The sequence below is a fragment of the Garra rufa genome, chromosome 17 (assembly GCF_049309525.1).
Source record: "Garra rufa chromosome 17, GarRuf1.0, whole genome shotgun sequence".
Lineage (NCBI taxonomy): Eukaryota > Metazoa > Chordata > Actinopteri > Cypriniformes > Cyprinidae > Garra > Garra rufa.
Window position 1 is genome coordinate 25528641 of NC_133377.1, and position 26150 is coordinate 25554790.

Here is a 26150-nt window from a genome sequence, read left to right on the forward strand (position 1 = left end):
CCGCTGTGAGCGCTGGTCTGTTTCCGTGTGAAGGTGTGATTGCGAGAGATTAATGACCCAGATCGAGATGAAAACAGGTGCTGTTGCTGGACGGGTCTAATGTCATTTTGCGCTACAGAAATCTGACTGACATTGAGCAGGTGAGTGACATTATTTTACACTGTTGTCAACGTATCGATAAATACATAGTCGTGCAATGAGGTTCGCTCATTCGTGAGTTATTTCATATCCAGTGGTAACCAACACTAAACAGCTGTTAGCAACCTGTCATTGGGTTCTCCACTGGTAATCGCCAAAACGGCCTTAAACGCATGAGCTTCAAGTATTTATGCATGAACATCAGCAAAATCAACAATGTCAACGAGATGTGACATTTTGGGGGGTTACAAATGCAGAATGCAGTTGTGCGCAATGAACGTTTCGAACTTGCAGGTGAAACAACAGTAACGTTATATTTTAAATCGCATTTAGATACTGAACTGACATGCTAATTTTAATCAAAATTTAAACGGCGGTGTGATTAATGTCATCCTTTAAATAATTAACTGTTCATCGGCATTTTTAATTATTTCAGGGTTGCTTAGTTAAATGACATTGCTAACTCAGCATGCGTTTGTACGCAAAATAAACCCCCAAGGGTTTACCACTAATGAATCCGTTTACCTAGTGCATTGCACTGTATTTATGTTGGCGCAATAAAGGCCTGTGATGACAGTTTGCCTGCCCGGATCTTTACACCTGCTCGCTTCCTTGTCTTGTTCACATACCCGTTTCTGTCTTAAATGCGACGCGTCATCCTTAAATGTCTTGTCCTGACGCGTTTAAGTATTATTTGGCGGACAGACTTGTCTGTCCATCATAATATCAAAAGCAGTGTGTTCTGGTAACCCTCTTGGTATTAGGAATAAACGGCAGAGATTCATGTAGAACAATTTCTAATGTGTTAAAAGAGTAGTTTTTTTTTTTTCGTCTATGAAAACCAAAAAAGCAGCGTGACAGCTTTTTTGAAGTCACCTTTCGCTTTCATTGTATGTGAAATAATGCCATGACAATGAAAAATGACCGCTGTCATTCTGTCAGCCATCTCCTTTTGTATTTCACATGAGATTGAAAGTCATGAAGACTGTGAATAAATGACAGAATCTTCATTTTGAATCATAATCTCTTTAACTATTCATTCATTTGCATTCTGATAATACCAGCCATTGTTTGTTTGGGAATGTTATTTCTCATTCGTGTGACACTTTTTTTTTCCAAAAGTAGTCAAATGCTGATTCACTTTCTCATAAGCTGTGACATTTTCATTGTCTTACTTTAAAATATTTTCCTTGTACAGTTTGTCAAAAGTTTATATACAGCTTGCAGAACATACAAAATGCATGTTATTTTTTTTATTTTAGTACTGACCTGAGTAAGTTATTTCACAAAAAAAGGTGTTTACATATAGTCCACAAGAGAAAATAATACCTGAATGATCCGCATCTGTAAATTTTTGTTGTTGTTAGTAATAGTTGTTCACGAGTCTCTTATTTGTCCTGAACAGGTAAATTGCCTGCTGTTCATCAAAAAAATCCTTTACGTCCCACAAGTTCTTTGGTTTTTAAATATTTTTTGTTTATTTTAACTCTTTCCAACCGTGACTGTATGAGTTGTTTTGAGATCCATCTTTTCACACAACTAGAAACTTTTGAAAGATGTTTACTTATGTGTACTTACTTATTTTGCCTAAATATCTTTTTTTTTTCCGTTTGGTACTGCCCTTCAGAAGCTACAGAAGTTAAATTTACCTTGATCTTCAAATTCAAAAAGTTTCCACCCCCCAGCTCTTAATGCATCAGGTTTCTTTCTGAAGCATCAGTGAGCGTTTGAACCTTCTGTAATAGTTTCATATGAGTCCCTCAGTTGTCCTCACTGTGAAAAGATGGATCTCAAAATCATACAGTCATTGTTGGAAAGGGTTCAAATACACTGAAATGCTAAAACAAATAACAAACAACGAATTTGTGGGACCTGAATGATTTTTCTGAAGAACAGAGGACAGTTTAACTGTTCAGGACAAACAAGGGACTCATGAACAACTATCACTAAACAACAAAAACACAGCTGTGGATCATTCAGGTAACACAGTCTTAAGAACCAAGTGTATGTAAACTTTTGAACAGGGTCATGTTTATAAATTCAACTATTGTTTTCTCTTGTGGACTATATTTATTATCTTTTATGTGAAATATCTTATTCAGATCAGTACTAAATAAACAATAACATGCATTATTTTTGCACTTATTTTTGTAAAATAATGAACATTTTGCAGACTCTGGATGGCTTGTCAGTAAATCAAAATAAAAATGGTAAAGTTTGAATTACATTAGGACGTTTTGTGGGTGTTGATGTAACCGAGATAATATTTACAGACTTCAAGTTGTTTGAATTGTTTGTGATGGAAATCCCTTTATTTACACAGAGCTGTGGTGCCATGCAGCTGTGGCTTCAGGAGGTGTTTGTGTGGATGACCTTTCATCTGTCTGCTCACATCTCACATTGTTCGCCTCCCTGTGTCACTGGACTGTTTTTAAGGAAAGGTATGACACACATTCTAAGCAACTTTACAGGCAACTTTAAGTTGACTTAAAGGGATAATTCACCCAAAAATGAAAATTCTGTCATTAATTACTCGCCCTCATGTCGTTTCAAACCCGTAAGACCTTTGTTCATCTTTGGAACACAAATTAAGACATTTTTGATGAAATCCAAAAGCTTTCTGACCATGCATAGACAGCAACGCAACTGACATGTTCAAGACCCAGAAATGTAGTAAGAACATCTATAAAATAGTCCATGTGACATCAATGGTCCAACTGTAATTTTATAAAGCTATGAGAATGCTTTTGGTGTACAAAGAAAACAAAAATAATGATTTTATTCAACAATTTCTTCTGTTCTGTGTCAGTCTTTGACGCACATCCACGAGAGTAGATGTAGAACGTCCATCTCTCTTAATTCATCTGTATATTCTGGTTCAAGTAAGGTTGGGAATAAAATGTTGCATTGCTGTCTATGCAGGGTCAGAAAGCTCTCGGACTTCATCAAAAATATCTTAATTTGTGTTTTGAAGATGAACGAAGGTCTTATGGGTTTGGAAAGACACGAGGGTCAGTAATTAATGACATGGGTGTTGTAGTCAAGGTTTTTTTTTAATATAGGTCAGGTAAATTGGCTGTATGATTTTGATGTTTTTTTCTTTTTAAGGTCCTCACACTTAGTTGGAAGATGCCCAATGTGGAGCCAAGGATGCACGGTTGGAAATGGCCCGTCTGGTTTACCTCAGTGTACCTGGGCTGTCTGTGTTTTCTCTGCTCAGTCTCTGGTAAGCAGGTCCCATAGAATTTCAGTGGCAGAAAAATGGTGAAAGCAGACAAATGTGTTTGAACAGCTATAGAATGACATTAAAACAGCACAGCTAAAAAATATCAAAACTGAAAAACACTAGTCAGCATAATTAATCAACTAGTTTGATGTTGGACAAATAGTCAACTGTTGGGACCATTGTTAGCATGTATGAGTATACTTTTGTGACTTGTTGCGGTCTTGAGTGATGGCACTGATTTGGAGGGAAGCATAATGGACACTTTGTGTTTCTTTTCACAAAAGGGGGAAATCGCACAACAGGCCTATAGTCCCCCACCCCGAAGAGAATCTGCACGGGTGGGGCTGTGTCTTGCAGTTCGAGTTTCACTTCTAGCCCATAATAAGCAACTCTCTGTTGTCATGGTTACAGTCTTTACACACAAAACAGTGTCTATGAAGGGATTGGAAAAGGGGGTGGATGTCTAACTGGACTCCTGACTTCCTGAAACTTGTCAATAGTAGACAAGTGCAATGTGTTAGTGACCTGTATGATAAACAGCCTTGTCTTGCTGTGGCATTATTTCCCATAGTATCAGGGATAGATGTGGCTCTACATGCATGAATTGTCAATAGCCTATTGTTCTGAGCTTCACAGTTGAGTTTATGTGGGAAATCTGTCTACTTAATAGCCACATCCACATTAGAGCTTTTAGTAAATATCAGTCTTTTTTCCTTCTGGACTTTATAACTTGCAATTGGGAGTTTATATCTCACAATTCTTAGAAAAAAGTCAGAATTGCACGTTTTTATGTTGTAATTTTGTCTTTATTTTTCACAATTGCAAGTTTATATCCTGCAATTCTGACTTTATACCTAATATATGTAAGAAAAAAAGTAAAAATTAAGAGATAATAGGGCTTCTATAAATTGCCTTTGACATAATTTAATGCCTTAAATTTTTTAAAACAAAAAATAATTCAATGTTATTTATTTTAATTTATTATAAATTGTTATTTTAATGATTATTAATTTAGATTAATGGTTATTAATTTAGAATTAATTTAGTTTAATATTTAATTTTTTATAATGAAAATGCATTTTTTAAATATTGTACATTTATATTATACATTATAATGGTGACTAAAGTCACTTGTGACATTTAAAACCTGGGATTTATTTTATTTATTCAATGTTTATTTAGACAAAATAGTGTAGACTTCAAATATCAGACGTTTATCCACTATCAGACAATATACACTCAATACAGTGTTTTTTTTTTTTTTTTGCAAATTTTTAATATCTGTCAATATTGCATATATGTCATCTAATACTGGATATTTAATTGCTCATTTGCCCTATTTTAGAATTTAGAATATATGTACCCTCATCTAATGTACAGTTTTAATAAAACAAATATTTATTTAATGTTATGTTTAATATTTATTTCATTTTATTTTATTGAACTTAATAATATTAATAAGTATTAAAGGATTTATATCACTTTCATAACAACAATGTACAGATAATGTACTCACCCCCTTGTCATCCAAGATGTTCATGACTTTCTTTCCTCAGTTGTAAAGAAATAGTTTTTTTGAGGAAAACATTTCAGGATTTCTCTCTTTATAATGGATATGGATGGTGCCCCGAAGTTTGAACTTCCGAAATGCAGTTGAAAAGCACTATAAATGCAGCTTCAAAAGGCTCTAAACTATCCCAGTCGAGGAGGAAGGGTCTTATCTAGTGAAACGATCGGTTATTTTCTAAACAAATTGACAATTTATATACTTTTTAACCTCAAATGCTCGTCTTGTCTCGTCTCTGTGCAGTGAATGTGTAGTCAGCAGAATCCGGGTATGTCTAAAAACTCCCATCTCGTTTATGTCTTCAATGTCAAAATCGTCTTATAATGCTGTTTTTACCTTTTTTTTTTTTTTTTTTTTTGTAAAGTTTGAGTTTCTTTGTATGTTCACTTTGTAAACAGTATGTTGGTACTTTTGCAGCGATCTAAGGTGATTTTGAAGTTAGGGAAGAAAACGAGATGGGAGTTTTTACTTTTAGACATACCCTAACTGTATTTACCTGAGTCAAACAGATTTCGCATGCGCTGCGCAGAGATGAGACAAGACGAGCATTTGAGGTTAAAAAGTAGAGGTCGACCGATATTGGTTTTTACCGATACCGATAGCTAGGTTGGACCACACTGGCCGATACCGATTAATTAACCGATAGTTTTTGAAAATGGATACTGGACGGCAACTAAAATAGTGCTCTACTATTAAAAAAAAAAAATACTAAACCATACTTTGTAAATAAATAAAAATATTAATTATATATTGATCATCAAAGTTATTTCATAGTTCATTAATGTTAACAAAATAAACTTAAAAATTTTACAATTATTACAGTAAATGTTGAAATTAACAGACTCTAACAAGGAACAACACTTCTATTCTACAGCTTTCATCAATCTTAGTTGATGTTAATGGGCTCATTTTAAAGGGGTGTGAATCATTACATTTTAACAATATGTAAAATTGCAGGTTTTATGCCTTTTGTTTATATTTGGAATCTCTGTATGTCAGTAGGCCTACTGCCATCTTAAAATTAAGATTCAATTTAATTACAATTTTCAATATCAACTAAATATAACCATGCGTCACATTCTCAGTTTTCAATATTACTGCACATGGCTACATTTTCATTTACATTTTATATCTAATTGATTTTTCCATTATATAAGCAGGCTACTTTTTTAAACAGTTACTTATTTAAAATAAGTGTTCTTTTTTTCATTTGATTATTACTGATGAGATCGTAGACAGTAGCTTCTTTAACAGGCTGCATTAAAACGAATGCACAGATCTATTTCGATATATCAAATGTTTTGTCCTGCTCTAAAAACATAACTGACTGTGTGTACTGTACATCAGTTTCGTATAAAAGTATTCGAAAATGCAAGTGCATTTAATCGCAACCGCAATCTAGCTTTTTAGGACGAACAAACCCAAAGCACAAAGTGAAAGTCTGTCAGTGCGAGAGTTTTTTGCATCTAATAGTACTGCATTACAAACGGCAGAAATGAAGGCACATGTAAAGTAAAAAACTGCGGTTGAAAGTTCACAGTCAAACAATGCACATGTAGCTCACAGTGCAAATCCTGTGCAACGAAGCCCGCCGCGTCTCTAGCGCGCGCACTTGCCATATGCGGGAAAACACAAGCTCATTGAAGAGAGGATTGAGATGCATCGGAGAATCCTTTTTTTTTTTTTACCCACCCTTAATGAAACCGGACAAAAGTGCAGCGCTGCGTTAACGGATAACTTGCAGGTATCAAACACACACAGGACACGTTGTGTAGTTCAAGCAGAAATCTAAAACAGTTTATTTAATCACCAAACGGGCAAATGTTTACTTCAAGAATGATCAAAAAAGCGGCAAAGGTTAGATTAAAGAACAGATCAAATGGAAAGAGAAAGTGCGATCTATATCGTTAATTGCAGCCATTTCAGAAACAATTTCTTTTCTGTTATACATTTATGTTTAAATATTATTTGTTTTGTTTCAGTTTAATATGTTAATTACGAAAGAAGTTTGTGTAATTTGTAAATGTCATAAAGGACGTGGTATGAATTAGACGGCAATACGCCGGGAGAATTTGAGAGGGTCAGACACAATTTTTGACCACTTCGTACGTTTTTATTTGTGGAAAATCCCTTCTTAAACGAATTTCGTTTTGTATAATTTTTATCTTAATTTTTAATAGATATTTTTGTTGATCAGTTATTAAAATAAAATAAGAACAGGAAAATGGCATTGTAAAATAAAATGCGTAACTACCGCTGCCTGACGAAAAGGCTAAAACATAAATTATAGCTCTATATGAAGCATACAGACATTATTAGAGCTACAGAAATAAAAAAATATTTTGCTTAAATGCACAATACTCAATCTTCCAGCCCAGGGTCAAGTCTTTATGAACATTAACAATGATTTGGGACGGATCTGTAATCTGTAAAACTATGGTGCACTGTGACTCGGCAGGATTCTGTCAGCTGAATGAACACAGTTTGCTTTCTCAAGTCACGTCTTTAAATCTGCAACTTTGCTGGCTAAGAATATCACAAGCTGGATATAAATCAATACAAATATATGGTAACAATTCTGACATTAAACATTGGTCTGGGGCTTAACCTCTCATGTCATACTCTATGACAGCGGAGCGGAGCGTGAGCCTCTTCAGCAAAGAACGCAACCCGGAAAAACTATCTGCAAGGATTTTTGCCGATAACCGATAGGTCGGCCAATCAACTATCGGTGCCGATTAATCGGCAAAACCGATACATCGGTCGACCTCTATTAAAAAGTATATAAATTGTCAATTTGTTTAGAAAATAACCGATCGTTTCGCTAGATAAGACCCTTCCTCCTCGACTGGGATAGTTTAGAGCCTTTAGAAGCTGCATTTAAAGTGCTTTTCAACTGCATTTCGGAAGTTCAAACTTCGGGGCACCATAAAGAGAGAAATCCTAAAATGTTTTCCTCAAAAAAACATAATTTTTTTACGACTGAGGAAAGAAAGACATGAACATCTTGGATGACAAGGGGGTGAGAACATTATCTGTACACTGTTGTTATGAAAGTGAACTAATCCTTTAAGGGGTGGAGCTGAACCCGAATACGGTATTCAGAAAGGCACAAATAGCGTGTTTTTTACGAATACTTATTTCGAACAAATACTTTAAAAAATATTTGTATTCGGGAACAAGAAAAACTTTATATCAAAAAGCTGCGTTTCCTCATGAGACCGCAGTCAGTGCATGCCCGCGTGAGTGAGTGACATTCAGGAGTCGGGGGGTGGGGTTAAAAGAGGTGACTGACACAGGCTGCTACACACAGCAACAGAGAAGACTCGGCTGGGTGAAAAAAGACTTCACTGCATCACTATTTTTGTTGAATAGATTTTTGTACCTTAACTGGGTTCTGGAGGCAGTTTATAGCTTTTGGGAAGCAGAGTTTGATTGGGAGATTATTCCATTGGGGGCCGTTCACATGCGCGCTCAAGTTCGTTGTTTCACATGTAGACGCGCGGTATGCGCGCTCATAATGGAAGCGACGCGGACATGGTGCTACGCGCTCGTTTTTTTCCAGGCGCGTCCGTGCCGCATCCAGGGGCCAGTTGCATAAACTTAGTCTCTATGTTAAGACAGTGTCTTAAGAACTCGTTTGACCAGCTAGCAGATAACTAAGGGGTAATCAGTCTTATATTTTGGATCCAACTTAGACTAATCTAAGTTGTTTATGTAACCAAATTTTCAAAAATTTGACCAGTCTTAAAGAAAAAAAATGAATGACTAACTTTTAAGTCTGTCTAAACCTTTTATGCAACTGGCCCCTGATGAATACATCTCAACTTTTCAGAATGCCACAAGCGCAGCGCAGGTCATGTGACCAGAACCAACCAATCAGCTTCACCCTTTCCCTTAATAACATCGAAAAACAGCCAAGTTGGAGGAACAGCTTATCATATCTGTACAGGAATAACCATTTTAAAATAAATTTAATAGCAGAGCTACTGCAAGCGATTTTTTTGAAATGCTGGAAATCCATTTATGCTTTGCTGAAGGTTCCGAGTCTTCATTGAGATATCAGGTCATGGTTGCTTAGCAACGGCAGATGCCACGGGAAAGAAGTTCATTCAGAAGAAGAACAGTTCTTTTAAGTATTATTTGTTTTTATTCTGTCTGTTCAGCGCCCTCCAACAAGGATGGGTGGTGGTGGGGTTCATAATGTTCACAATGGTATTTTATTAGTTGTTGGTTTAACCATGGATGAGGTAATGGCTGTTATGTTATTTTCTTTTCAATGCCGTTCCTTGTTACATGTTCAAAAACATCAACCATTATTGCATATACATAATTATTATAATGGATATAATTAAAGAATACTTACACTATAACGTAAATTATAAGTGTAATGCACAAAAAAACAGGATTTTACACCTATTTTGAATTTTACTCGAATACAAATACTTTTCCCCCCTCAACAAATACAAATACAGATACAAATACCGGCTGCTTTGCACACACCCCTTATATATATATATATACACACACACACACTGTACATTATATTGCTGTGGTAACAAATCACCTGCTGTATTTAAATCAAGGGATTTATTGATTTATTCATTTATTTGGAGAAAAGAGTGTAGTATATCAGCCATTTATCAGTTATTTGCTGTAAAATAAACATAATTACTAGCTTATTGATCCCCCCTGATATCTCTGTGCATACAATCCAAAACCATGATACTTTATTGCCATAGCTTTGTCATATTTAGTAATCCTTTCTCTTTCTCAGCTTTGTTAACCTTTGTTTTTGTCTTATATGTCCCTCTCTCAGGGGTTTCTTCCAGCATATGCACAGTAACGGGTGGTGTACTGGGTATCCACTGGAGCAGCGTCATTGGTCTGGGCTGGCAGCCGCTGGCAGTGGACAGGGGAGGGCCTCGGTGCTGGGAATCCTGCTGTTTGAAGCCCTCGTGTGGTGCTGTGTGGAGTCTGGGTGGAAGATGTGTATTACTGGCCTGTGCTCGAAACGACGGCTGCTCCATTACATATCTTCCTCAGCCACATAGAAAATCTCTGGGGCTTCTGCAGCAGCTGAACAGGAGCATGCGCAGGACACCTCGAAATGCTGAGGATATCAGAGTAATCAGGGAAACGGAACATGTAAGCTGTATTATATGCTCTTAAAGGGCTACATCAGAGGGTCTCATTCAATGAAAGTGCATACAAATAATAAATGTGCTAATATTTGCCATTGTCTACTCCTTATTTAGAGTTATTTAAAAAATCATTTAATATTTTATATTTTAATTGAAAGTTTATTTATATTTATTTAATAATATTTATATAAATTCTGTAATTTATTATAATAAAAGAAACATTTAATAACAGTAGCACATTATTAATATGCATTTTTATTCTGTACATTATAAAGTTGTGATGACTTGAGACATTTAAAATAATAGTTTATTATTTTGTATAATATATTACTATATGCTCATTTCTCATATTTTTACATTTAGATTACCTATGCCATTACCTACATTTATTTGAGAAAAAAAAATTATCATTTAAGATTTTATTTTTTAATTAAATGTTTATTTATATTTATTTAATAATATAAATTCTGTAATTTATAATAATTAAAGAAACCATTTATTAGCAGTAGCACATTATTAATATGCATTTTTATTCTGTACATATTACACCACAACACTATAATACAGAATATGTATCGTGGCATTTAAAAAGGGGATTTTTAAAAACATGGGGTTTTTTTTAGATCACAAAACCAGTCAAAAGTCATAATTTTGCAGCATATCACTGCTGAGCTAACTGATATTTTCACCTTCACAGGAAATAGAACCGGTCTTGTCAGTGAAACCCACAGCACCCCTGACCACATCCAATGGTGTAGCTCCTGCACATACAGCCAGTGAGACCACCATCCAGTCCACCAGTGGCAGTGGAGAACAGATAGCTCTCTCAGCATCTGATCATAATTCAACACTAGATGCAGACACTGTGGATCATTCAGCATCAAACAACAGTAATCAGTCACCACAGTCCACGTCTGACACCCGTTCCATGACTCCAACACCAACACCAGCTGGTACAACATACTGCTCTCTATAATTGTGTTATCACACTGTACACATTTACAACCAGTCTTGTGAGTTTTGCAAAGTAAATGAAAACGAAACCAACCCAATGTCTGATGTGTGATTAGTACCTTGTGTATTGTAATTTGTTTTAAGTAACAGTGCGAGAACTAGTCGTCTCTGCTGGCAAAAATGTGGAGGTCACTTTACCGCGCAGTGAGGTGGAGCTCAATGCTTTCGTAGTGCCAGCACCCCCTTCAGGTACTGCTCTAAGTAAGCCATTGCACTCAGTTCTTCCTCTTTGGCTTTTGTATTAACTTCTCTAATAATTCCTTTAGGGGCTAACTATGTCTTCGATTGGCAATTGAGGACGCATCCAAAGGACTACAGCGGAGAAATGGAGGGTAAACACAGCAAGACACTTAAGCTTAGTAAGGTACATAAACAAATGCATCTCTTACTCTTTTATTGGCTAAAAAAGGCTTTTTATATTTTAAACTTTCCTAGTGTTTCAAACTGTTTTCCTTTAGCTGACAGTAGGCCTCTATGAGTTTGAAGTTGTGGTGGATGGTGACGGTGCTCATGGAGAGGGATACGTCAACGTTACCGTCAAACCAGGTAACTTTAGTATTGATGTACCTGCTAATTGTACTGGATTCAGTGTACTGTTTGGGCAGCCTGTATAAATGTCACATAAAATATGTATAATAAGTCTTGCGTTTCCTTCTTTTCTATAGAGCCACGAGTGAATAAGCCACCTGTTGCTGTTGTTTCTCCAAAGTACCAGGAAATCTCTTTGCCTACAAGCTCCACTGTGATTGACGGCAGTCGTGCGTATCACATTTATTAAAACAATAAAACAAAAATTTATCCTTATTATAGTGTTTTTGAAAAAGGTCTTTTATGCTGCATTTATTTGATCAAAAATGCTGTAGTCAAAACTGTAATATTATTACAATTTAAAATAACTGCTTTCTATTATAATATATTTTTAATTGTAATTTATTCATGTGACGGCAAAGCTAAATTTTCACCAGCCATCATTTTACTCTTCAGTGTCACATGATGATTTTTTTTCAGTATTTTTTTTATAAATACAACGTTCAGAAGAACAGCATTTATTGTACTGTCACTTTTGATCAATTTAATGCATCCTTGCTGAATAAAGGTATTCTTTGATTATTTAATTCAGACAAACTTTTAAATGGTAGTGTAAGTTATGCATGTTGCTGTAGAAATCATATTGACAGTTCTGAAATAGAGCTTCACCATTAATTAAAAAAAAAATATTATTAGGGATGTAACAATCAAAATCTCATGATTCGATATGTCGCTATGACGTCAACGATGCAATATTTATTCTATCTAATGCACTTTCAGAGTTCAAAATTAAGAGGTCTAATCTGTGTTCTTCACTAAGAAAACTTAAGCCAAAAAGTAAATGAATTAGAACCTGAACTTTAAAGGGGACTTAAGCCTCTCTTTATTTGTAGTATACTGTCTCAGTCTAAATTACATTCACACTGGTGTTTTAGGAAGCCAAACAAATTAGAATATAATAACAATAAAAACAATTTTATATTATTGTTATTCCTATGACAGTAATAGCCATTTATGTACAACAAGTGCACTGTAAAATAAATGAAAATGAATATTTCATAGGTATATTATTTTTCCTTTACACTACAGTAGGGAAATTACAATACTACTTTCCTTATTTCTACACTTGAAAGAGATTTTGAATTTGGACTGCGGTTATGTTGCCCATTTAATCCGCTAGCTGTCAGCAATTCTTTATATTTATTTATATATATATATATATATATATTTATAATATAAAAAAAAGGCAACATTTTCTCTGTGTTGGCAAGGTGTAACTAATGAAATATCTGTAATCATAAATGTCTTGTGTTTTTAAGAGAGCACTGATGATGATAAAGTGGTGTCATGGCATTGGGAGGAGGTGAAAGGGCCGCTCAGAGAGGAAAAGGCTTCGGGTGATACTGCTATTCTCACTCTCACTAACCTGGTTCCTGGTAACTACACCTTCAGGTATGTCTTATCTATCTTATCCATTTTGTTGAAGTCTAGACCTTAGCCAGTAATCAGAGAACTACTGTTAAACCCGGCAAACCAGTCTGTCCCTCACCAAATATTTAAAGTGCCCTTTTATACAATTTTTTGTAATGCCTTTTATTGTTTTGGGAGTCTCCTACAATAGGTTTACATGCATGCAAGGTTAAAAAATGCTTTTGTTTTCTCAAAATATGTATTCAAAGGAGAACAAAAATGTACAGATAATGTACTTACCCCCTTGTCATCCAAGATGTTCATGTCTTTCTTTTTTCATTCGTAAAGAACTTATGTTTTTTGAGGAAAACATTTCAGGACTTCTCTCCACATAGTGGACTTCTATGGTGCCCTAAGTTTGAACTTCCAAAATGTAGTTTAAATGGAGTTTCAAACGATCTCAAATGCGTCTGTAAACGATCCCAGCCAAGGAAAAAGGGTCTTATCTTAAAGGAGCACTCCACTTTTTTTGGAAATAGGCTCATTCTCCAACTCCCCCCGAGTTAATAAGTTGAGTTTTGACGTTCTCCTGTTCTGCCGATATCACTTTTAGCATAGCTTAGCATAGATCATTGAATCCTATTAGACCAGTAGCATCGTGTTCAAAAAAGACTGAGTTTCGATATTTGTCCTATTTAAAACTTGACTCTTCTGTAGTTATATCGTGTACTAATACAGGCGGAAAATGTAAAGCTGTGATTTTCTAGGCTGATAAGATTAGGAACTACACTCCCATTCCGGCGTAATAGTCAAGGAAGTTTGCTGCCGTAAAATGGATGCAGCAGGCTCAGTAATATAACTCAGTGCCTGAAATTAGTTCCCAGCTAGGTTAGCATTTGCACATGTGCTGCGTGATATTACTCCACCTGCTTCAGCCATATTACGGCAGCAATTGCATTTCCACCGGTTTTAGTACACGATATAACTACAGAAGAGTCAAGTTTTAAATGGGACAAATATCGAAACACGTTGGTCATTTTTAAACACAATGCTATTGGTTTAATAGGATTCAATGATCTATGCTAAAAGTGATATCGCCAGAACAGGAGAACGGCTGAATGGATTTCAAAATGGTAAAAATCAACTTATTAACTCGAGGGGAGTTGGTGAATGAGCCTATTTCCAAAAAAGTGGAGTGTTCCTTTAAACAATTCGTTCGAAGCAGTTCAAAAATTCAGTCTCTTTAAAACCCCCCTTTCCGTGACCCTACCCTGCTCTGATTGGTCAGATGGCCCAGTCTGTTTTGATTGGTCTAGCCTGTACAGCGCATGTCAGAAACGATATGCCTATAGCCACTTGTTTGTATTTTAAACACTCAATAGAAAATATAAACATCTATTATTTATCATACCTGCAGGTTGTGATTCAGTGGAGCCAGCCATTCAAATAAACTGTGTACTGAGCGATAATTGAACTCCCAGAGATTAGAGAAGCAGTCGTCAGTAAAATAACGTGTTTGAGGGCGGGTCAAGTAAATACAACATTGGCGCACATTATGCAAATGTGTTACCCCATGACAAGTGGGATTCGAATTACTAACAACTTGTTCAGGCTGTACAGATTTGATTATTTTGAGAGAATGATTTTTCAAAGCTTTACAACTTGGCGCATTGTTTGCATTCACATACAGCTACATTACATACTGCATGAAATGCAATATTGGAAAAGGCATTATAGGGGCACCTAAAAACACCCAAATGTAAATAACATTTGAGTGTGTTTGGAAAGGTTATTCTGCTGTTATATCTGTTTTTCCTCCAACAGTCTTACAGTGACTGACTCGGATGGAGCTAAGAATTCAACCCAAGCCATGTTGTTGGTCAACAAGGCCACGGACTACAGGCCTACAGCTAATGCTGGACCCAACCAAGTGATTACATTGCCACGCAACTATATCACACTGTATGGCAACCAAAGCACTGATGATCATGAGAACCTGTCCTACGAATGGTCACTCAGCCCTGAAAGCAAGGGCAAGGTAGTGGAGATGCAGGTACGTGAGAAACACAATGCCGAATGCCATTTATGTTTATTTTGTTTGCCAACGAGTGGATTAGTGAACACACCTTTGTTATAGGGTGTGAGGACGCCCATTCTACAGCTGTCTGCCTTGCAGGAGGGTGACTACACCTTTCAGCTAACCGTCACTGACTCTTCTGGCCAGCAGGATACGGCTCAGGTCACTGTCATTGTCCAGCCAGGTATCTTTTTAAATACAGAGCACTCTGATTCATATTAACTGTACATCTGTTTTTAAAGCTGCTATTTGTGCTTGAGCACACTATATGAAATCTTTCTAGAAAATAACAAGCCACCTGTAGCGGATGCTGGTCCAGACAAGGAGTTGACGCTGCCTGTCGAGCGTACCACGCTGGATGGCAGCAAGAGCAAGGATGACCAAAAAATTGCTACGTACCATTGGACAAAGACCAAGTTAGTTACAAATGCATGCTCACCCTACATGTACAGTTGAAGTCAAAAGTTTACACACACCTTGCAGATGCAAAATGTTAATTATTTGACCAAAATAAGTGGGTTCACACAAAATGCATGTTATTTTTTTATTTTGTACTGACCTGAATAAGATATTTCACATAAAAGACATTTACATATAGTCCACAAAAGAAAATAATAGTTGAATTTATAAAAATTACCCTGTTCAAAAGTTTACATACACTTGATTCTTAATAAAAATGATTTGGTTTTTCAGCATTTTTGTGTATTTGAACGCTTTCCTACAATGACTGTATGATTTTGAGATCCATCTTTTCACACAGAGGAGAACTGAGGGAAGGAAAAACAATACATTCGGAGCCAGGGGTGAAAACTTTTGAACAGATTGAAGATGTGTAAAAAAAAATTTATTTTGCCTAAATATCATATTTTTTTATGATATTCAGAAGCTACAGAAGATACTTGCATGTTTTCCAGATAACAAAATAAGTTTGAACCTTCTGTAATTGTTGCATAAGAGTCCCTCAGTTGTCCTCAGTGTGAAAAGATTGATCTCAAAATTATACAGTCATTGTTGGAAAGGTTTCAAATACACAAAAATGCTGAAAAACCAAATCATTTGTGGAACCTAAAGGATTTTTCTGAAGAACAGTGGCAGTTTAACTGTCTAAACAGCAACTTCTGACTTTTCAAGAATTACAATATTAATCTGCCACAATAGTGTGATGTTTTTAAATCTTTATTTGGGAGTTTTTTTAGCAAATATTATGAAAAAAAAAAAAAAAAAAAAAAAAAAAAAATATATATATATATATATATATATATATATATATATATATATATATTATTAATTAATTGTTTTATTTATTTATTTAATTGACTGCCATTTTGTAATTAATTTGTAATTAATGTAATTAATTTTAATGTAGACTCATGGTTTTGTTTTGTTTTATTGTGTCACAGGGGTCCAGAAGGGGTGAAAATTGATAATGCAGACACTGCAGTTGCCTTGGTGAGCGGTCTGCAGGAGGGCGAGTACATTTTCACATTGACAGTAACTGATGAAAGGAGCCTGGAGAATTCTGATACAGTCTCTGTCACTGTGAGAGAAGGTATGTGTCCTTAATTAAATCCAGGATCTATGTGGGTGTTAGTAGACTTTGTTAGAGGACTTGTTTGTGCAGTTTATGAGGGCAAGTCTTCCGTCAATCTGTTTTGTGGTTGTCAGTCTGTAATATTAGAAATAATTTTCCTTTTTTAAATTAGAGGACGATCAGCCACCAGTTGCCAAAGTGCTGTCCAGTTCTCCGATCACTCTTCCCAGCCGCACAGCATTTCTGGATGGTTCTCGATCATCAGATGATAAGGGTAGCATCAGCTACCTCTGGACCCGTGAAGAGAGCAGCCCGGCTGCAGGGGTCAGTACTGTTCAGTAGAGTGAAATTCATACTGGCCGTGTTTAATACATTCAAATGACATTCATGTCTCTGTTGAATATTCAAATAATCATATTGTTTGTTCACTACTGTGTGGTAGTGACAGAACAAGTGAGACCAGTTAATTTGGTGCAGGTTTTTTTTTTTTTTTTTTTGTTCCTTAAAGGTATGGTAGCTCCACCTGAATGAGGAGTCAATCATCAGGACTACAGCAATTGGAACGCTATTGAAATGTGACCTCTTTTCTTTTTTTCTTTTCCAGGATGTCCTGAATAACTCTGACCACCAGGCAGTGCTTTTTCTTAGTAATCTGGTGGAAGGGAAGTACACTTTCACCCTGACTGTAACTGACAGTAAGGGAAAGACCAGTACTGACAGAGGCACTGTAGAAGTTCGACCAGGTCAGTGTACTTGTAAAATATAATCACATAAAAATAATATTTTTATTAATGTTGCATAAAAAGGGGTCATGAACTGCCTTTTTATTATTTTGTTCTGTTCTCTGAGCGCCACTTATAATGTTATTAAAATTGACATCAAAAAACATCATCATTTAGAAGTAATAGGCTATTTTCTGTCCTGTTTTAACATCCCTCATCAGAACGCTCTGTTTGAATAGGTGTGGCAGATTGTAGACTCGGAAGTAAACGCCCACTGCTATGATTGGCTAACAGCTGTGTATGTTTAACAGCCTACATCACTAATAGATGAACGCTGCTGTGATTTAGGTTAAAAACACAGTACTCAATACTCAGTACATATCAAACAATCTGTAATAACAGACAAAGCATTAGTAACCACATAAAAGCTGTTACTCACACTTATGTGGTGCGACATTACTGGTGGATCCAATATAGCCGACACAGACTGAAAATCCTGTGTCGAATTGTGCCTTGTTTGTAAATTAAAACAAGTAAATGAAGTGAACAAAGACATGGTCTGGAACTTCATTAAAAATAAAGTTCGTCCACTCTTTCCTAACGTTGGGATCAGAAGTAAGGCAATGCAAAGATTGTGTTTTTCACAACTTGGCGCTACATGGCGTCTTGTCTTCAAGGGCATCTTTATCATTTGATTTCTGAGTAGACCTGTAGACCTTTGCCTCTCTAGTTATTTTGTTCATGAAACGGACGTAACCATTAGATATCTAAATAATTTTGATGTTAACTTAAATGTAAATATATGGGGGAAAAAAATCTTGGAAAACTTCAAGCCACCACTGTTTACTTTAATGATTTAAGGGATCGTTTACCCAAAAAAATTTTAATTCGGTCATAAATTATGAACCCTTATGTCATTCCAAACCCGCAAGACCTTCGTTCATCTTCGGAACACAAATTAAGGTATTTTTGATGAATCCTTCATAGACAGCAACACAACTGACACATTCAAGGCCTAGAAAGGTAGTAAGGACATCATTAAAATAGTCCATGTTACATCAGTGGTTCAACCTTAATTTTATGATGCTACGAGAATACTTTTTAATAATTGCGCACAAAGAAAACAACAATAACGACTTTATTCAATGATTGGAGGAGAAGAATTGTTGAACAAAGTCATTTTTTTTTTTCTTTGTGCACAAAAAGTATTCTCGTAGCTTCATAACATTACGGTTGAACCACTGATGTCACACAATGTCCTAACTATGTTTCTGGGTCTGGGAACATTTCAGTTGCGTTGCTGTCTATGCAAAGTCAGAAAGCTCTCGAATGTCATCAACAATATCTTAATCTGTGTTCCAAAGATGAACAAAGGTCTTACGGGTTTGGAACAACATGACGGTGAGCAATTAATGACAGTTTTCATTTTGGTTTTCATCAACTGTCCCTTTAATACTTGCCACTGTTTTAAAGTAATAATTATTAAACAAAAGAATATGTCCAATATTGTATCTGTTTTGACTCTGGTATGGAATTGTGGTATTTCACTAGCATTGCTATCAGCTACTGAAATTTTGGTATTGTGGCTAGCTTTTCCGAAGCTAAAAATCAATAATAAATAAAGTATATTAATTGATGCTACTCTCTTGTTGTTTCTCAGATGTTTATGAGCGAGACTTGGTGGAGCTGATCCTGGAAGTTGCTGTGGCTCAGGTGTCCCGCAGGCAAAAGGATATGCTCATCAGGCAGGTTGGCGTCCTGCTGGGTGTCCTGGACAGTGACATCACAGTGCGAGAGATTAGCGCCTTCAATGAGCACAGGTCAGTCCATCTTAACACATGGACAGTGCTAATCTTATTGCCCACCTTCATAGATCTGATTAAGTTGCTTCACAGCACTGAAAAGACTATACAGAACTTCCTGTTTTACTCATGCATAGTTTCACATAAGTGGAACATTAGTTTAAAAAAAAATAATCATGCACACTTAAATTCTCCAGTGATATCAAAAGCTGTTTTTTTTCCATATCCACCTTTTTCTTTAACGTAGAAGTAAGCCTATGGGTGAGACTTCTGGTTTATTATCCCCTATAGGGAAATAAGAAGAAGAATAACAAAGTGCAGTAAACGATAGGGTTGTGCCGATAGACGATAGTATCGTGTATCGACGATAGTCAGAGATATCGCCTGTTGCTGATGCCTTTGACGATAGTTAGACGATTATTATTATTATCCGTCAACAAAGAACTTAACTTTAGCAATGCAGCACAGAGAATCTGTTCTAGGATGCTTCAGAAACTTGCCGTGGTATAAACACAAGCATAGAGAGGCCACGTCGCCTTAACACACCGCGTGCAGTGAAAATGGGAGATTTTCCTCATACAGTACGGTGATAGATTAACTGATACTAACAGGAGTGTTATATTATATTAGCATTGCAGTCATTAGGATAACAGAGGTAGTAAAACGTGGTTCAGGCTGAATTAAGATGTATCATAATCAGTCTGTATATAGTAAACATAAACATTCATCTCAGTAACGTCTATAGGCGTTAATTAGAATTACGATGCGATCATATGGCGCTAAACATATGCACGTGAATTACGCGCGCATCACTTCTCCGCATCCAATATGAACTGAACTACAACATCACCTGACGACAACGGTCTGACATACAGCGGTAACATTATCGCAATATGACGGGTAAAGAAAGATTCATTCATTTACATTCTGGCACGCACATTTACAACTCACTCACTGACGATAGCAGAGAATGAAACCGAAAGTTACTTGAACAACTCCGGCAGAATTACAGTCAGCGCTCTGTACACGCACAACTTAATCATATGCCAATAGCAAAGTCTACCTTTACAAAACGAATAAGGAATTTAGTACATAGATAATTAATTAAATTAGCACGATAGTATCGTGTATCGGCGATCTCTCAGGCTGACGATAGGGCGATATGAAAATTGAGCATATCGCCCAACACTAGTAAACGATAAAACTGTTTGCACTACATACCAGTGTGTTCACAATTAAGATAATACATTTAAATAATATAGTAAGACACACCAATTTGCAATATCAAGCAGCCAAACCAGCTGTTTTCTAAAAATAGCTGAATGTGGATGAGACTGAAAGCCAAACCCATAAAAAATACAAATGGCCATGCACACTCTCACGGAAGAAAAAGGTGGATATGTTACATATATGATGATGTTACTTACTTTTACAGCACTCGCTTGGTGTTTCTGGTATCTGGAGGTCCTGGACGACCTCCGTTGGCTGGCCATAGTGTCGCTATGGAACTACGCAATAAATTTCGGAAGCAAAAAAATGAATTCCTTATCTTTAGGGCCCGGCGAGTGGATACAGTTAGTGAGTATTCATTTAATGCTTCATTAACTCATGTTTTTATTGAAGCGGTGCCCAGCACTGGTCTCTTATCGACTTCCTGATCTTTCCCTAGTCTGCCAGCTGAACTGCTCCAGTCACGGGGAATGCGATTCCTTCACCAGACGTTGTGTGTGCCACCCGTTTTGGATGGAGAATTTATTCAGTACTTATTTTTGGGATGCTGAGAGCAATTGTGGTGAGGATACACTAAGCATGACATTGTGGAGAAAAGCTGTTTTAATTTAGTTCATATGAGGTTTGATGGTCTGTTTGTTGTTGTTGGGGTTTTTTTCAGAATGGAGTGTATTATATGTGACGATAGCATCGTTCATGATCGTGGTTGCTGTTGCAACTGTAATATGGGGTATTGTGTGCTGTTGTCGAAGGTAAGTGTTAAATGCTAAGTTCACTTCCAGACCAGAATAAAAAATTCCTGATCATTTACTCACCCCCATTTCTTTCTTCAGTCGAAAAGTAATTCAGGTTTTTCAGGAAAACATTCCAGGATTTTTCTCCATTTAGTGGACTTGGAGCCAACAGGTTGAAGGTCCATATTGCATTTCAATGCAGCTTCAAAGGGCTCTACATGATCCCAGCTGAGAAATAAGGGTCTTATCTAGCGAAACGGTCTGTCATTTTCTGAAAGAAATATAAATTTATGTACTTTTTAACCACAAATGCTCACCTTGCACTAGCTCGACTTCATGCATAATGTAGTCACATTAGAAAGGTCATGTGTAACATAGGTGGAAGTAACAGACTCAGTGTTTACCAAGCGAACATGCAAAGAAAGTCAAACACCTTTTACCGAAAAAGGTAAAACAATGTTGGATGACTTTGAAGTTGGAGGTGAAAATGAGATGGAGTTTTTCACCCTACATTACCTTTTTAAACAAAGTACACAGACGAAGACCTAACCACGCATGACCTTTCCAATGTAATTACGTAATGCGTGAAGTTGCGGATGCGCATCGCAGAGCTAGTGCAAGACAAGCATTTGTGGTTAAAAAGTATATACATTTTTATTTTTTAGAAAATTACTGATCGGTTTACTAGATAGGACCCTTATTCCTCGGCTGGGATCATGTAGAGCCCTTTGAAGCTGCATTGAAACTGCAATTTAAACCAATTGATCCCCATTGTAGTCCACTATGTTTTTCTCGAAAACCTTAATTTCTTTTCAACTGATGAAAGAAAGACATGAACATTTTTGAATGACATGGGGGTAAATTATCAGGAAATGTTTGTTCTGGAAGTGAGCGAATCCTTTAAACTGATAACCTGTTTATTTATTAGTTTATTTTTTTATGAGTTTATTGTTCATTAAAATTGTGTGAATTGATGTCTTGAGCAGACGAAAAAGCAAAGTGAGACGAAAGAGCCGCTATAAAATGCTGGAGGGGGACGATCAAGAGAGTCTGGAATTACAGTTACCAAGACCTGGTAATAAAATTACTCAATTGAATATATCTGATCATTTTAGGAATGTCAGTTGCTGAATACTATTTGCTTTTTAATTACAAGAAATTAAATTTTTTTATGGAAATGAATAATTTTATTCTGCAGGGTTGCAATAAATTAATCAAGTGTCAGTAAAGACTTTTTGATTGTTACAAAATATTTTAATTAAAACAATTATTTTGGACTAAGAATTTACTAAAGAATCTTAAATAAAATAACATGTATCATGGTTTGCACATAACCATAATCAGCACAATGCTGCCAACATTGATAATTATAAGATATTCTACTCAAGCATTAGTATATTAAAATAATTTCTGTACGATCATGTCACCCAAGATGGCGTAATGACTGCTGACAATTTAGATTTGCCATCACAGGAATAAATTACATTTTAACATATATTGAAATATTAAATGCAATTTAAACTAACAGTTTTAATATTTCACAATATTATTGTTTTACTGGATTGTTGGATCAAATAAATGCAGCCTTGGTGAGCATAAGAGACTTCGAACAGTTGTGTACAAAAAGTGGCTTGAGAAGTCAATATATTCAGTTCATTTGGATTATTATTAATTGATATATTTTGTTAGTTAAATTTTTTATATTTACATGTATAGTTTATGTTCTATTATTAAACATTTCATATTAAATGAAATTGTTCAACTGATAGCTCTTGTTTATTTTAAAGGGATAGTTCACACAAAAATGAAAATTCTGTTGTTAATTATTCACCATGTCGTTCCAAACCCGTAAGACCTTCCATCGTCTGCGGAACACAAATTAAGATATTTTTGATGTAATCTGAGACCTTTCTGGCTCTGCATAGAGCCTTGATCATGTCAGCTGCGTTGCTGTCTTCACAGGGTCAGAAAGCTCTCGGATTTCATCAAAAATATCTTAATTTCTTATCTTAAATTCTGCACAACGAACGAAGGTCAATGAACTATCCCTTTAACTGTATGATTATTTTTCTATATATTATTTTACTATATGACACATTCTCCATCCCAAAGAATCATCGCCTTATTCCTACCTTATTCCTCCAGGTCGCTTGAAGCCAGTTCCAGCTCCCACATCTTCTGCACTCATGCACTCTGATTCTGATCTGGAAAGTGATGATGGCCAGGCAGGAATCCCCTGGTCCGATCGAGAGCGTGGAAAACTCCTTCCGCCGCAAAACGGCTCTCTGCGTAACGGCCAAGGTCCTCACAAACCTAAAAAACAAAGAGAGGAGCTGCTTTAGCATATAGACCAAACCTCTCGTATCACACCAAGGCACTGTTCACCCCTCATCCACGACACGAGTCATGACTTTAATTCAAGAGGGACTTGCAGGACAGCAGGAATGTCCTCTGCACCTGCATCCCTGGGTTGAATCGCAGCCCAGTCTGAGCCAAAATGAAAATGAATTTAAACAGGAATGGTGGAAAAAGACAGGTCAAATCTGTAGAGCCATGCACCTCAAAAGACAATGACAATGTACCTGCTTTACAGCAGAGAAAGACGAGCGAGATATGTGCCAGCGGCTACTGGAAAGGGTTGGGCATTTCAAAGAAGCTCTCTGAGAAACTTTTCCCCACCAGAATGTCACATCTCACCGCGGAAAACTGAGCCTGCCTCACTGTCCACCTTTCTACGAAGCTTCCTGATATGACAGGCAGCCTGTCACATCCAAACACTGCCTGGCATGTCTATTAATTTGTATATTTTTACTTGTGGTAACAATGCAGAGATTGAGTCCTACGGCACCCAATAATGCCATGTTGTATGACTGCATGAGAAGGCAAGATTTTGCTTCCCTCTTTAAATTTTTTTTTATGGTTTGCATGTATTAAAATCAAGATGTGCGTGTGCTACTCTGCAGTCTTGCGTGGCTGAATGTCAAAGGTGCTTTTTTGCCCCTTTGCCACTTTAAACACCAGCAAAAGTGACGTTTGCAGCATTAATAGCCATGTTTGTCAGGAGTTTAAGGAGAGATATTGTACACTGGAAATTGCATTAGATGTTGCACTGGGGCCAGTCGCTTACCCCCTCTGGTTTTGAGAATGAATATGACAGGATGGGGTCTGGCTGGCTTACTCAAACCAGAATTAGTCAAGCCAATAGTCAATGAATCATGTTTTTGTTACACTTGGTTTTCATTAGTACTGCATTTTTTTCATCACTCAGTTTTAAAGTAATTTAAGCTCAGCCATTTGAGATGAGACAGTTCATTTCCAATGTTCCCTGATGGTTTGTTATGAAAGAGCTGAATGTTATTTAGACAACGTGTGTGCGATTTTCCCCCCACATGTCTGAGTCTTGCACATTTTGAATGCATGGGGGAAAATGAAGGGATTTTTTTTTTATCCATGCTTTTTGTTGCTGTTTTTAGTGAAGAATTGCCTGTTTCATGTGACTTGTTCTAATAACTGGAGTAAATAAAAAAAGATATATTTACAGCTGTCTTTTGGTTTGTTTTACTTTGTTTCTATTCTGAATTGTAAGACTTTAACCGAAGCCTCTAGTGATTGTACACAATTTTTGTAAATCTTACCTTAAAGGGCAATGTTTTAGAAAAGCAGCAAGTTTACACCAAACCACACGTTTACAGCTTTAAATGGAGCTTGAACTCATCTGAGACTAAATTAGATTCCATCTATATTTTTATTTTTAATTATGGTGATCTCAGTGGATGAGCACATCATTTGTCATCTGCAGTATAAAAAGAAACGTGCAGTTACAGTTGAGTTCAAAAGTTTACATTCACCTTGGGGAATCTGTAAATCATTAATTATTTTGCCAAAATAAGAGGGATCATTCAAAATGCATGTTATGTTTTATTTAGTACTGACCTGAATAACGTATTTCACATGAAATACATTTACATATAGTTCACAAGAGAAAATAATAGTTGAATTTATAAAAATGACCCCATTCAAGTTTACATATGCTTCATTCTTAATACTGCGTTGTTAGCTAAATGATCCACAACTTTTTTTTCTGTTTAGTGATTATTGTTTATGAGTCCCTTGTTCATCCTGAACAGTTAAACTGCTCGCTGTTTTTCAGAAAAAAATCTTCCAGTTTCACAAATTCTTTGGTTTTTCAGCATTTTTGTGTATTTGAACCCTTTCCAACAATGACTGTATGATTATGAGATGCATCTTTTCACACTGAGGACAACGGAGGGACTCTTATGAAACTGTTACAAGGTTTAAACATTCATTGATGCTTCAGAAGAAAAACTAATGCCTTAAGAACCAGGGGTGAAAACTTTTGAACAGAATGAAGATGTGTACATTTTTTTTATTTTGCTGAAATATTAGTTTTCATTTAGTACTCCCCTTCAAAAGCTACAGAAGATACTTACATGCTTCCCAGAAGGCAAAATAAGTTAAATTTACCCTAATCTTCAAAAGTTTTCACCCTCTAGCTCTTAACACATTGTGTTTCTTTCTGGAGCATCAGTGAGCGTTTGAACCTTCTGTAATAGTTGCAAAAGAGTCCTTCAGTTGTCCTCAGTGTGAAAAGATGGATCTTAAAATCATACAGTCAGAAAGGGTTCAAATACAAAAAAAAAAGCTGAAAACCAAAGAATTTGTGGGACCTGAAGGATTTTTTTAGAAGAAAAGTATGCAGTTTAACTGTTTGGAACAAACAAGAGACTCATTAACAACTATCATTAAACAAAAACACAGGAAAATAGGTTACACTTTATATTAAGCTGTCCTTTTGTAATTTTGCATAATTGTACAACAGTAAGTAACATGGGCACTAAAAAATAAAGTGTTACTGAAAATATGTTAACATTATTAAAGTTAGTGTTGCAAATCCCCTGGTTTAAAGCACACTGATCAACTATTGAAAACTGTCCATGTATTACTAGTCAGTGAAAGCAGGCACTTGTAATTCCATGCACTGTTTGGGCAGATCAAAATTGTGGCAT

At 36.1% G+C, this 26150-nt stretch overlaps 1 protein-coding gene across 1 annotated transcript; it reads left to right on the top strand.

Moving 5' to 3' along the window:
- On the top strand, positions 1 to 24661 carry kiaa0319l (KIAA0319-like ortholog). The gene is made up of 22 exons (XM_073822072.1): positions 1 to 140; positions 2462 to 2579; positions 3247 to 3364; positions 9751 to 10079; positions 10773 to 11028; positions 11174 to 11278; positions 11356 to 11453; positions 11548 to 11635; positions 11755 to 11847; positions 12937 to 13069; positions 14852 to 15080; positions 15165 to 15288; positions 15388 to 15520; positions 16505 to 16653; positions 16808 to 16959; positions 17240 to 17378; positions 19018 to 19177; positions 20595 to 20737; positions 20829 to 20951; positions 21051 to 21141; positions 22110 to 22198; positions 23269 to 24661. The coding sequence occupies exons 3-22, from the start codon at positions 3268 to 3270 to the stop codon at positions 23463 to 23465; spliced, it is 2928 nt and encodes a 975-aa protein (XP_073678173.1). The 5' UTR covers positions 1 to 140; positions 2462 to 2579; positions 3247 to 3267; the 3' UTR covers positions 23466 to 24661.
- Positions 24662 to 26150: the final 1489 nt, after the last annotated feature.